The 14,223-nt window shown below is 39.9% G+C and overlaps 2 protein-coding genes across 2 annotated transcripts; both read left to right on the top strand.

Moving 5' to 3' along the window:
- The first annotated feature begins 3,764 nt into the window (after positions 1 to 3,764).
- Positions 3,765 to 4,757, top strand: LOC134405355 (olfactory receptor 5J3-like). Its single transcript, XM_063136602.1, has one exon. The coding sequence runs from the start codon at positions 3,786 to 3,788 to the stop codon at positions 4,755 to 4,757; it is 972 nt and encodes a 323-aa protein (XP_062992672.1). The 5' UTR covers positions 3,765 to 3,785.
- Positions 4,758 to 13,155: 8,398 nt separating this feature from the next.
- Positions 13,156 to 14,097, top strand: LOC134406049 (olfactory receptor 5A1-like). Its single transcript, XM_063137287.1, has one exon. It carries the CDS (start codon positions 13,174 to 13,176, stop codon positions 14,095 to 14,097), a length of 924 nt encoding a protein of 307 aa, XP_062993357.1. The 5' UTR covers positions 13,156 to 13,173.
- Positions 14,098 to 14,223: the final 126 nt, after the last annotated feature.

The following is a 14,223-nucleotide window of genomic DNA, read 5'->3' as shown; positions in this document are numbered from 1 at the left end:
CATTTGGTGGGTAGAGCTTGGCAAGTTTTTACCAGCTCACCCTGCCCCAGGATTCCAGCACATGCATCCCTGAGCTTACTCAATTTACGTGATGACTTGGGCCAGCTTGCGGGTTTCTGCTTTTGCGCAGATTTGTGAATATAGCTATTTACAGAAATCATGATTGACACAAAATCATGGCCAAAAATAGTGCAGTTAGACCATTTACAGCTGCAATTTTATGCAAATTGCATTATTTTTTAAAAATGCCCAGAGAGCTTCAGCTATTGGGCAGTATAGAAATGCAATAAATAAATAAATAAATATGGCCACAATTTTGCAGACATCACAATTTCTGTAAATAGCTATACCTGTGATTTTGTGCAAATTGCAACTCGCACAAAGTTTGAGCTGCCTCACCACTCAGCTTGCAACTGCATGCTGAGTTGAGGGCACCACAGGGTCCATCAAGCCAAAAGCAAACATGATATTCATGTGACAGCTATCCCTAGAACTTGGTTGCCTTTTCCTTGTTCACGTCTGGCAAATGCATCTATAAGCAGGGCAGGCCAAATTAAATTCTGTTCTGCATCAGCCCAAAACCAGTCTGAAATGCAGCCAGATCATCTGTGTCATCCAAGGGTGCCTAAAGGTTAGCCACCACTCAATCATCTTGCTCAAGAAGTCAACATTGGAAAATGTTGAATGGATCTTATATTCTTCAGGTTCTAGTGAGACCTTTTTCTGGAGCTTCCTCACAATCACGTGTATTAAGATTGCTAGGACTCCATCATATTTCTTCAGACTTTGGGGTGGATCATTCTAATGGGTCCAAAATAACTGTTAGACTGTAACTCAGCTGGAGCAATTTGATCATGACAAGGAAATAGAATAAACATCCTCACCATCTGATCACTGTCTTTCTGCTCAGTTCAAAATATGACAGCCAGAGTGTGACCAGCAACATGATGATGACAAGCTGAGATAGCCTCAGTGTTACCCTGGAAGTGATGAAATCCTTATCTATTCAAGACAAATCAGCCTCAATATGGATATTGATGTCCCCCAGGAGGACACCAACCCTGGACATTCTCAAACCAAATCTGGCAGCACCACTGTCACCTCAAGCCATGAGACTGTTATGATGAGATGGCTGGCATACTAACAGAATCCTCAGTCTATCCAAAGCACCCAAAACAACATACAAACATCAAGAATTGGCACCTCTCTAGATACAAAATCTAGAGACCAAGTTGGAATCCCTATAGAATTTATCCCCTTCTAAGGACAAATTTTCAGTTTCCATCCACCAAGTGAAAGTTACAGGTCACATTAAATTATTTATGGATTTCTTCATAACCAAAACAGAAAGTTATTTGTCTGTTTCTCTATATGCTAATGTATTATGCAGGTGTAAGGGGGGGATATCTCTGGTCCTGCCCCAATTATGTGTGGGTCACCAAAGCTCTGCATCCATGCATTTGCATGGACATTGGAGGGGAGGAAGCATAACTGCAGATGATTAAGGGAAAGGTTGTCGCTGCCATGCATCATTGGGGGTGGATCCAAAGGAGCAGCCCATTTGTATTTGAGTCATATGGTAGTCATGTGAGTAACATGTGAAGGTGTGTTTAAGTATCGGAAGAAAGCAAATTCTGCCCAGTAAATACTCAAACATTTTCCTTTTGTTTAAATCTTTTATTTTTACTTTTGCTGAATGAACGCTCAGAATGTGCTTGATGTTGTTTACAAATGAAAACCCTTGAGAATTTCAGGTTATCAGGGGAAATTTCTTGGGAAGATTTAAAGAAGGTTATTAATTATTTTAAATATAATTTGTTCAAGAAGAGATTCTTCAGTCCCTAGCTAGACTGGGAAGGGAACACTTTGCAACAGATATCAAGGCAACTGATGCAGGCAAACTTTCTTCAAAGTGGTATGAAACATAGAGGTGAGTGTACTTCTGTTCACGTATCACAAAATAACTATTTTGTGGATTTAATTCCAAAACCCACTGTAAAATTCATGAAAACCTCCTCCTCCTCCTCTTCTTCCTCTTCCTCTTCTTCTTCTTCTTCTTCTACTACTACCACCACCACCAAATTAAAATTATTTAAATTAATGTGTATGTGAATGACTAATTATTTAAGCTTGTATTTATTTTCTTGTGATTTTCAAGGAAGCATTTGACACGGCTGGGGCATCTGTCTGATTTATAGAATGACACAGAGTTCTGGACATTGGCTATACATTTTTTCAAGAAAGCTTCTGCATGGTGAATAGTATCCATAAATCACATGACTCAGCAAGCCAAATCCAGCAGCCAGTGCTACATAGGTGTAAATTCATTAAGAAAAAACCATTCACCTTTAGTCAGCAATTAGGATGAGTTCATTTTTCCCCACTTCACTCTCACTTCCAAATATCTATGTAGAATGTCAGCTCTTTTTTACTATGTGAGGTCTGTCCAGTTCTTCCTGCTGCCTATGCATACATGTGTTCATTTGATCAGCATGTATGTGTCCAAGACACATAGCTAAACATAGCCAGGGCATGATACTGATGCTTTGAATGTTATACTTACTCATTGAATTCAGTGGGGCTTATCTCTGGATAAACATGCAGGGATAAGAATACATACAGATGAAATGAAAATTAATGAAGCATCTCTCTGTTTCAGAGTTACCACCTGTTGCTAATTTAATTCCCCTTCAGACGTGTCACAAATGACACATTCTAAGCATGTAGGCATATTAGGCAGAGCACAATTTAAAAATGAAGGGAGCCACAGTTGAGGTTCCTTTGTTGAGGACTTTCTGTAAATAAAGATGCTGCTCCAAAGACCATAGGATTGTGCTGTCAAGGGATGGATCCAGATTTATATTGGTTTAACTATGAAGGAAGAAGTGGATTTCCTCATCAGCTGTTTTCCACAACAGCTCTTCTGACCCCCTGGTGAATCAGGTGAACTAAGGCTTGGACTTCTCTCTTTCTTCCCAACTCCTGGTTTTTTGTTTCTTGTTTAGCTACTGAATGCGATAAAGAGTTCCAGAGTCAAAAGCTTGTGCACACTTCCAAGACATTTTGATTGGTCCTAATAAAGATATTGCCCAATTGTGGATTGTGAACTTTTATCCTTAGTTCCAAAAGAAGTTTCTAATGAGGAATGGGGTACATTGATCAAGTGTAATCAAACTCCAGCTCGCTGTTCTTTGAACCCTGGCCAATGCAATCTGCATAGTATATACAATATTGGCATAGATAATATGAACTTATAATTAGCATGTGTTGCACATTAAATCACCAGTAAAAAACAAAAAACAAAAAATAACATTCTAGCCCTTCATTGAGCATCCTCTATCTCACTATTATATGACATGAAGGCCTCATCTACAACTAGCAGGATATTCCACTATGAAAGTGGTATATAAAAGGCAGGAGCCACACTAGTGCTTTATAGCAGTATTAAAGTACACTGACAACTGTTGGGGCCCATTGAGACATACTATATACCGCTTTCATACTGTTATATACTGCTCGATGTGGCTCCTGCCTTTTATATACTGCTTTCATAGTGGAATATCCTGCTTGGTGTAAATGACCCTGAAGACACTGCAATGCTGAAGTCCTATTGAACACGATGCACTGATTTCTTAATAAAAATTCACTTTGCCAGGAATGATGATGATGATGATGATGATGATGATGATGATGATGATAATAATAATAATAATAATAATAATAATAATAATAATAATTTATATTTATTCCCCATTCATATAGATCTTTGAGATTTTACATTTTCCATGGAAAATCAAACTGTGATAAAAGAGTTTATACTCTTGGGGCTTTCCAGTGATCCACGACTACAGATGATTCTCTTCTTTGTGTTTCTGATCATATATGCCGCAACATTATTAGGAAACTCTGTCATCATATTGGTAATTAGGGCTGAGCCTAGCCTTCACACACCCATGTTCTTCTTTCTCAGTCACCTAGCCTTTGTTGACATTTGCTTCTCATCTGTCACTGTCCCAAAGATGCTGGAAAACTTTCTAAGACAAGAGAAAACCATTTCTCTGGTGGGATGCATCACACAGATCTTCTTCTTTTTCCAATTTGGGTGTGTTGAAAGTTTTCTGCTTTCAACAATGGCATATGACCGATATGTCGCTATATGTGACCCACTACATTATTCAACTACTATAAATAAACAAAAGTGCAGACAGTTGGTGGTGGGAAGCTGGGTAATGGGTTTGTTGGATGCTCTGATCAACACATTGCCTTTAATGGATTTGACTTTCTGTAGACACAGTGCAATCAACCACTATACTTGTGAACTTCCATCAGTCCTAAGCTTATCTTGCAGTGAAGCTTTGACCAATTACATGTTGATACTTGCCTCTAGTTCTATCTTTGGTTTTACACCCATGCTCCTAACACTTGTGTCTTACTCTTTTATAATTTCAACTGTCTTGAAGATTCGCTCAGCAAAAGGGAGGAGCAAAGCCTTCTCCACCTGCAGCTCACACCTTATTGTGGTTTGTATATTTTATATTTCAGGGTTTTTCGGATACATGAAGTCAAGTTCCAAATCTCTTACAGGTCTGGACAGAATAACCTCTATCCAGTATCTTATTTTAACTCCTATGTTAAATCCTCTCATATACAGCCTAAAAAACAGAGAAATCAAAACTATTATTTGTAAAAGGTTTGGAGAGTTTAGGTACAGTGCACAGCTACTTTTATGTATAGAGGTAAAAATGCAAAATATTTAAGTAGTCAATGGAGGGCATGGTCAAAAAATGTTAGGTAAATTTATATATTACCATTCATTGAGCATTCTAAAAGGGGGACAGTTAGACTAGAGCTGAGCACAAGCGGCCTCTCAGAATTCCCCACCCTATTTGTGGGTAGAGAAATTGAGGGAATAATTTCACTGAATTTCTCCAGGGGAAGGAGAAATTCTCCAACAATTTCTCAGTTAGGCATCACCATTGGTAAGGGTTGTAGAACAGCTTCATTCTTTCATATCCTATGGGGGTTATTTTCGGGGAAGTTGCCCTGGCAACAGCATCAACTGTGTTGGCAGCCTGGCCCCATTTTGCATCCTCCACAATGCTCCATCTACCTAGCATCACTCCAGGGCATTGAGAGGAGGGAGTACAGCCATCACAAGCCTGCTTCCAGCCCAGCTGGAGCGGCTTGGGGGGGGGGCTTTTGCACTTCTCAGCTCCCATCCTCCCTCCCTTTAACTAGTATGGGATTAGCCAGTCACCCCATTTGAAGGGGGGTCTGAGTAGGATTTTTACCTGCCACAAATTTGTAGTTGTGTACAGGTTGCTTGCCTACTCCATACTGGAATTATGATTAGCAGAGGGTGAGTAAATACCTGGATTAGATTGAATTGACGGGTGTGCAGGAATTTGCATGATATTACAATAGGGATAGTGATCACTCTGGTACTTTTTAGTGAATGGAATATCTGGAGGTCCTGCTCCTTCGGGGTTGTGCAGCTCTCATGTTGGGATATGGTGTGGTGGGACCCGAAAGGGTGGGTCCCCGTGGTTCGCTGAGTGGTGGTCACAGACTCTGAAGACACAATTTCTCTCTCCTTAGAAGGTTTATTACAAGCAGCGCTGCAAGGTGACAGTCTCAGAAGACCTGAGGAACTGCCCAACAATTTCAGGAAAGGTTAACATATTTATAGGGTCAGTTCCCCTCAGACACAATGGCAGAACCTTCACACTAATCATAATACAGCTCTGCAATGCAATAACCAATGAGAAGCAAAGCATTTAGGCATGTACAGAGTTTAAGTACTTCTCTGACTAGAATACCATAAATGGGTATTGCAATAGTTACAGGAAATACATCTCTATCTGTTTCCTTTTGTTTTGGTTAGCTTGCCTTAAAAATGTCTCACTCCACCCTAAATCTGTCTAACCGTCTGTCTTGTGACATGACATCAGCTTAATTGTGAAAGCAATTGCAGCCTTAAAAATATGTTTTAATCAAGCAGGAAGCCATGAACTTTATGGTTTATAGAGCTAATGATTTATAGCGCCATTTTCCTATACCTGTGGGCATGGGTAAAAGAACCACCCAGCTTGATTTCCTCGACAATGGTATACCTTTGGAGACCCTCCTGCCTCATCTACTTGGAGCTGTGCAGCATTGAGTGGGGATGACGCACGGCGGTCCCCTCATACACTGAAGTGTAGCTTGAATAAGGGGACGGGTTTACCTGACCCCTGGGTTCAATGGATTGGCTTGCCCTTATTGGCAGTCCAGGTGCCTGAAGAAAGGGTCTAATAGATGCCTGCACTTTCACATGCAGATCCAGGGAGGGGTAAAGTTCCCTTATTTAAATAAAGAGGCCCTAGTTTATCCCAAGCTCTGGTGTCTGTGATTTTATTCCATGCTTCCTTCTCCACTCACAAAAAAATAATGGAGAAGAAATTGTGGAGAAAATTCTGAAAAGTATCCTTTTATGTTTAGGAGGTAAGTAAAGACAAGACTCAGGAATTTCCTGAGAGTTTTCTTTCCCCATGAAAGGGGTTTCCATTTTTCTGCCTCATTCTCAGGGCAGTTTATAGTTTATTTCAAATGTGTTTTGGTGGTGCATTCTCCCAGGCTGCCTGCATTTCCTGAGCTGAAAAGGCCCTACGGAAGGAATAAATTAAAGATGTCTTCCCCCTGGGTGGGAAATGCAGGAAACCAAGGAGACTGCAGAGGGGACTATACATTGAACGTCAAGACATTTGGGCCACAGCTAGACCTAAGGTTTATCCTGGGATCATCCAGGGTTCGCCCCTGCCTGAGCACTGGATCCCCTGTGTGTCACCTAGATGAACAGGTTTGACTACTGGACGATCCAGGGATAAACCTTAGGTCTAGCTATGTCCTCAGACACACTCCTCAGTCATCTCATAAGTAGGGTAAGCATAAGAACTCTTTACCAAACCCATGAGAATTTCTCCTAAATTTCATCTCCATTGAATTTCTCTTCCAAAGCAATTTCTCTTCTATCAAATTAAATGAGAAAGGTCAAAATTTTCATAGGACACAGTTTCAGCACAGTGCTAATTCGACCATGGACAGATATGATATATTCTTACTGATTAGCAAATTCTACTATTGATGGACAGGTTTCTTAAACATTCAGTCTCTTGAGGTGAACAAGACAGGATTATCAGATGTCTATCTTGTTGTTGTTGTTGTTTTAATGTGTTGAGCTTTTTTCAGTTTCACTCTGATTAAAGATATTCAGTTAAAGTGAAAGGTATCATCAGTTCTTTTCTGCACAGACAATATGTTACTTACCTTAACCAACCTTGAAAATTATCTGCTATCTGTTGCTTTAATATTGAAATTACCAATTGTATATGGGAGAATCATTAAAATGTCCTATTTTTCTTTAATAAATCAAGAATAATCAGTATTGGAATTGTAAGTTAATAAAACATTGCTTTGTGTTTTCATTGATTTAATATACTTTCTTGGCCATGATTTCTCTCTTTGTGTGTAAAAATCTAGTCCATATTTTCTTACTGTTTGTATTAGTGTCATTTTTAAATAAAAATAATAATTAACATTTATCCCTAAAGGGAGTTTTGTTGTCTGAGGCATGCAAGGTCTAGTTGAGTAAAGCATTTTCAGCAAAGTAATTTATCGTAAACAATGAAGATTGCCATCAGTACACCAAGTTAAAAAGTGCTGAAAAATGACACATTACTTTTTGTGTGTGCTTTTTATTGCTCACTCATGGTAGTTTGCTGGTCTTTTAGATGATATCCTCATCCTCCAGGACATCTCATGCTCTGAGAAGGAGGAGGGGGGAATAGTAGTACTCAAATCAGACCACCTTCGACTAAGAAATGTAAGCATTGATATCCCCGCTGAATTACACCCACACAGAGACACATGTTGAACTTTTCCCATTCCATAGGAACATAAGAAGTTGCCTTATACTGAGTTGGATCATTGGTCCATCTAAGGCCAGTATTGTCAACACTGACTGGCAGGGGCTCTCTAGGCTTTCAGGCAGGAGTTTTTCCATCCCTGCCTAGAGATGCCAGGGATTGAACCTTGGACATTCTGTTTGAAAAACAAGTGCTCTACCAGTGAGCTATGGCCTCTCATCACCCCCTTCATGTTCAAGAATGGAAACTGCCTTGGTCACCATGTGGGATGACCTCTGCCGGGAGAGAGACGGGGGAGTGTGACCCTGTTGATTCTCTTGGACTTCTCAGTGGCTTTGAGTACCACCGACCATGGTATCTTTCTGGATATGTTGTCTGGGTTGAGAGTTGGAGACACTGTGTTGCAGTGGTTCCACTCCTACTTGGATGCCCAATTCCAGAAGGTGGTGCTGGGGGATTATTGCTCTGTGCCATGGCACTTAGGCCATGGGGTTCCACAGGGCTCTGTTTTATCCCCTATGCTTTCAACATGTACATGAAACTGCTGGGAGAGGTCATCTGGAGATGTGGGCTGAGGTGTCATCAATATGCAGATGACACCCAGCTCTACCTTTCCTTTTCATCAAACCCAGGCAGTGGCTGTTTTGAATCAGTGCCTGGGCATGGTAATGGACTGGATGATGGCCAATAAACTGAGACTCAATCCAGACAAGACAGAGTTACTGTTAGGTTGTTTATCTGTCTGGCTAGGTGATGTTCAACCTGTTCTGGAGGGGGTTCATAGTTTGGGGGTGCTCTTGGATCTAGAGATGTCACTTAAGGCACAGGAGAATTCAGTAGCAAAGAGCATCTTTTATCAGCTTAGGCTGATATACCAACTGCACACTTAACTGGACAGAGATAGCCTGGCTACAGTTATCCATGCTCTGATAATCTCTTGTCTGGAATACTGCAATGTGTTAGGCATGGGGCTGGCTTTGAAAACAATCTGGAAATGTCAGCTGATACAAAACAGGGCAGCATGTTTGTTAACAGGGACTGGCAAGTGAGACCACATCATGCTAGTCCTTTCCAGCTTCACTGGCTGCCAGTCTAGGCCCGGGCCCAATTCAAAGTGCTGGTATTAACATTCAAAGCCCTAAATGGCTTAGGGCCAGGCTAACTGAAGGAACATCTCCCATATGTACCTGCCAGGACCCTAAGATCATCCTCAGGGATCCTTCTCCATGAGCCTCTTCCAAAGGAAGTGAGGCAGGTGGCTACCAGGAGGAGAGCCTTCTCTTCTGTGACACCCCAGCTGTGGAATGAGCTCCCTAGAGAGGTTCGCCTTGCACCTTTTTGACACCAGGTGAAGTCCTTTTTATTTTCCCAGTATTTTAACAGTTTATCATTTTAGTTTTTTAACTTTGCTGTTTTAAATGTGTACTAAACTCTGCATTGGCACTTAGGTTTACCCTCATTGTGCTTTTATGTTGTACTTTTATACTGTATTTTTATACTGTTGTTTGCTTTATACTTTGAATTGTTTTCATGGTTTTAATTTTTGTGAACCACCCAGAGAGCTTCGGCTGTTGGGCAATATAGAAAAGCAATAAATAAATACATAAGGTAGGTCTAACAGGGACAGAGGTGGTACATAATCACTCTCCCTGGCAATAAAGCTTGTGTTGTACTGAAGAAGTCATTTCACTCATTCTAAAATACTGACATTTTATGGCCACCAAAAGAAAAAAACCATGTGGTTTTTATAACCACTAGGGATGTGCAGAGCGAATCTGCTCCACTCCAAATTTTGGAGTGAAGCTCCGATGAAGTGTTCCTCCACTCTGATTTTTTGGAGAAGCTTGGTATCTGCACATTTTCAGATTATCCGTCAGAGGTCTGCTCTGTTTTTGGATAACTGCTATATTGCAGTCTATGGGAATTAACCGAAATGTTTACATCTCCATCTTTTTTAAAGCTACAGAGATGAAACTTGGCACAGTAATAGCTCTTAAGTAAAAATTTAGGCAAGCCAAGTTTGAATCAGAGAAGTTCATGCCTTGATTTTTTAAAGATTTTTTAAAAGTTGGACAATTGCCAAAATTTGACAGTCAGCCACTTCATTATAGTCCATGGGAATTAACAAAAATACTTACATCCCCAGAGGTGAAGCTTGGCACCCTGAGAGCACTTAACAAGCCATGCCAAGTTTGAATCAGATCCATTCATCCCTTGATTTTTAGGATTTTTTTTAAAAAAAACCAACAACCCTCAAACCATTCCCCCATAAAACTTCAAACTTTTTAAAAAATCCTAAAAATCAAACTATGATCAGATCTTATTCAAACTTGGCACAGCTAAAGCCCTACTTAAGATATATCACTGTGCCAAGTTTCATCTCTTTATCTTTAACAATGATAGAGTTGTAAGCATTTTGATTAATTCCTATTGACTATAATAGAGTGGTTATCCAAAAACAGAACACAGCTTCAATGAAGTGCATCTCCACTCTGTGGGTATTTCATTGTTTTAAAACCATCCCCTCTCCACTCCAAAACCTCAGAGCTTCATTGGAACTTCATTGGAGCTTCAGATTTTTGGGGTGGAGCACACACCTAATAACCACTACAAGTTACTGTTTATGTATAGGAGATTACAGTGTACTTCAGGCAACATTCTCCACATGCCACAGAGGTATTCTAGGTACATATCAAGCTGCACACAGATAATGACCTCATCCATATGATGAATGAATCTATACCAGTTGACACATCGTTTGATGACAGCCCCAGTGTGGAATGATGCAATCAGTAAAAATTATGTGCCATCAATAACTGCCCTGAGTGTTATCACTTTTAGTTAGTAGGAACAAGGAACAAAATCTTTCCAGTAAATAAAAAAGTTACTCAAATCTTTTCCGCATCTGATTAAATGTCTAAGGATACAGAGACAGCTGATAATATATGAACTCATCAAATCACAGTGAGTACAGTTTCTTTCTTTCTTTCTTTCTTGTATATAAGAATATTAACTTCAAATGTAAACAGTTTTGCTTACAAATAAGTCCTTTTGGGAATTTAGATTGTCAAGAGAAATGGCATGCAGAATATTGTTTTCTTTTTCTGTGTTATTTATATTATTTCATATATAATTTGTTCAAGAAGAGATTGCTCAGTCCTCTAGCCAGGCTGGTAAGACTTCCACTTTAAATATATTTCAGATTATATCTATTACTCTGAACACAAGGTGTTTTATATATAGCAGTTTGTGTGGAATGGCGAGAATAGCATTTCTTTTCAATAAATCTGTCAAAGACAATTAGAAGAATATAGGTCAGTATTCAAATTGTATTAATAAGTTTTATTTTAGGGGAATAAACCTATTGAAAAAATATTTAAAAGTACAAATTTATATATGCCTACTCACATGCAAGTCCCTTTGAATTTAATAGGCCTTACTACCAGGTAAGAGTGTATATGATTGTGGCTTAAATTAACTAAAATCATCAGCTTTGTCATTATTTTGAGAATTGAAATTCAATGATTATGTATATTAACGGAAAGTAAATACAAGTTGGGTTCTGCAAATGCAGATACGTAGATATAGGGCTCATCTACACCAAGCAGTATATTCCACTATGAAAGCGGTATGAAAGTGGTATATAAAAGGCAGGAGCCACAATACTGCTTTATATTGGTATTGAAGTGCACTGACAACTGTTGGGGCCCATACACCACTTTCATAGAGTTATATCCTGCTTGGTGTAGATGTGTCATGGGCCCCAACAGTTGTCAGTGTATTTCAATGCCTCTATGAAGCAGTAGTGTGGCTCCTGCATTTTATATACTGCTTTCATGGTGGAATATCCTGCTTGGTGTAGATGAGCCCATAGTTTCTATTGGAAATTACTTGACTCCAACGAAAAACCTAATAAGAGGCTACTATTGGCCCCTCCCAACCACTGAACAGAAATACAGAGGGTGTTGCAGGACCACATTGCCTGGCTCTACCCACACCTCCTATGGCACACTGCCATCATGCTCTGTTGATAAATGTCCATTTGATGTTCATTGGAAAGAGTTCTCTGAGTATAGAAATGGAGGGAGGGAGGGAGGGATTCTTGTAGGAATTCTTTCCATACATCTGTACATGCAGGGGATGTTTGCAGTTTGCCATTGCAGCAGTGGATGGGGCTTGCCTGAAAAGTGCCATGATCCTCTGCACATTCATTCAAAGCATGGAGGGACTTGTGTATCCCACTGTTAATTAAAGTGTCAATTTATTTATTTATATATCACATTTTTATACCGCCCAATAGCCGAAGCTCTCTGGGGGGTTCACAAAACAGATGACAGACCACTCAAAGCCCAATGTTTTATCCTGAAGTGTGGCTAGGCTTGCTCTGTGCTTTGCAGCTGTCCTCAGTTCTTAGGTAAATGCTGTGTTTTGAATTTTGAATGCTATGGGGGGCTGTCTATATGTGAGGAAAGCCCCACAGTGACTGTGCATCTGTGCTGCATTGGTTAGATAATGTAGGTGCAGCTTTGCAGCCCACCACAGGGCTTCTCCGTGATGCTGGGGTTTGAAAAAGTCAGGGATTTGCTCTGAGTTTTTCAGACAGGGTGACGTTAATACTGAGTGATTTCAAAAATTTCCCCTCACTTTAGTACAGCCTTGCCACATTGGTATGGGTGAAGGGGGACACAAGATTTTCTAAGGCTCCAGAAATTATGCATTTCACCATTCCCCGCTAATGGCAGCAACTACTGGTGGATAAGTGCACAATTTCCAGGTGCTTCAGAAATTGCACATTTGCCCCCTTCACATTAATGGTAGCCACCTTAGCATGGAAGGGGGAAATGCCCAATTTAGGCAGTGACTGTGGGCAGCTGCAAGTGCATGCTGAAGCCTAGCAAGCATTGCAAGCCTTGAAAATCTCGTGAGCACTAGGTAGAGGCTTGGGAGAGGGCAGCAGTAACAGCACTCTGCTCTGTAAAATGTTATTGCTGTGTTCCGCCTGGTAATAAACAAACCATATTACATTTATTAAAGGGATGATTCCTCTACAAATACACTAAGCCTCAGATGCTTCATAAGGCAATGCAGGAGTAGGACAACGTGGGGCATCTTTGTTTGTCCCAGGCACTTCATGCTCACCATCTGTTTTTGGGCCTCAAACATTAAAGAAAGTTGCAAGAAAACACAATTTTTGACATCGCACAAGATCATTACTGCTCACAAGGCACATCTGTAAGGAAAAGAATTAATGAACATCTCAGATTTTTTAATGAAAAATCAAACAATGATAACAGATTTTATACTCTTGGGACTTTCCAGTGATCCACAAATACAGATGATTCTCTTCGTTTTGTTCCTAATCATATATGCCACCACATTATTAGGAAACTCTGCCATCATATTGGTAATCAGGGCTGAGCCTGTCCTTCACACCCCCATGTCCTTTTTTCTCAGTCACTTAGCCTTGGTTGATATTTTCTACTCAACTGTCACTGTCCCAAAGATGCTGGAAAACTTCACAAAAAGGCAGACAAGAATTTCTTACTTGGGATGCATTTCACAAATCTTTTTCTTTATCCATTTTGCCTGCACTGAATTTTTTCTGCTTTCTGCAATGGCGTATGACCGATATGCAGCTATATGTGACCCATTACATTATTCAACAACTATGAAAAAACAAATGTGCAGACAACTGGTTGGAGGAGCTTGGATAAGTGGTTTCTTGGATGCTCTGATCAACACTTTGCCTTTACTGGATTTGACCTTCTGTGGACGCAATACAATCAGCCATTACACCTGTGAACTTCCAGCAGTTTTGAGTTTGTCTTGTGGTGAAACTTTCACCAATCAGAAGTTGATATTTGCCTCTATTTTTTTCTTTGGTTTAACTCCCTTCATTATGACTCTTGTCTCTTACATATATATCATATCAACCATCCTGAAGATACCATCATTGAAAGGTAGGAGCAAAGCCTTCTCCACTTGTAGCTCACACCTCATTGTGGTTTGTTTGTTATATCTTTCAGCATTTTTCAGATACATGAAGCCAAGTTCTAAGTCTCTCACAGATCTGGACAGAGTGATCTCTATCCAGTATCTTATTTTAACTCCTGTGTTAAACCCTATCATATACAGCCTAAGAAATAAAGAAATAAAAACTCTACTTTGGAAAGGGTTCAAAAAATATATGTAATGCAACACAGCTACTTAAATGTATAGAAAGGAAAGATGCAAGATATGTGGTGGTACAATGGTGCTTGTTAAATAAAATTGAAAATGGTTAGGTAAACATGTTCTGTTATCCTGTTATAGGTAATAT

This window comes from Elgaria multicarinata, chromosome 11 (genome assembly GCF_023053635.1).
Source record: "Elgaria multicarinata webbii isolate HBS135686 ecotype San Diego chromosome 11, rElgMul1.1.pri, whole genome shotgun sequence".
NCBI classification, from domain to species: domain Eukaryota; kingdom Metazoa; phylum Chordata; class Lepidosauria; order Squamata; family Anguidae; genus Elgaria; species Elgaria multicarinata.
This window is presented reverse-complemented; position numbering and strand designations above follow the sequence as displayed.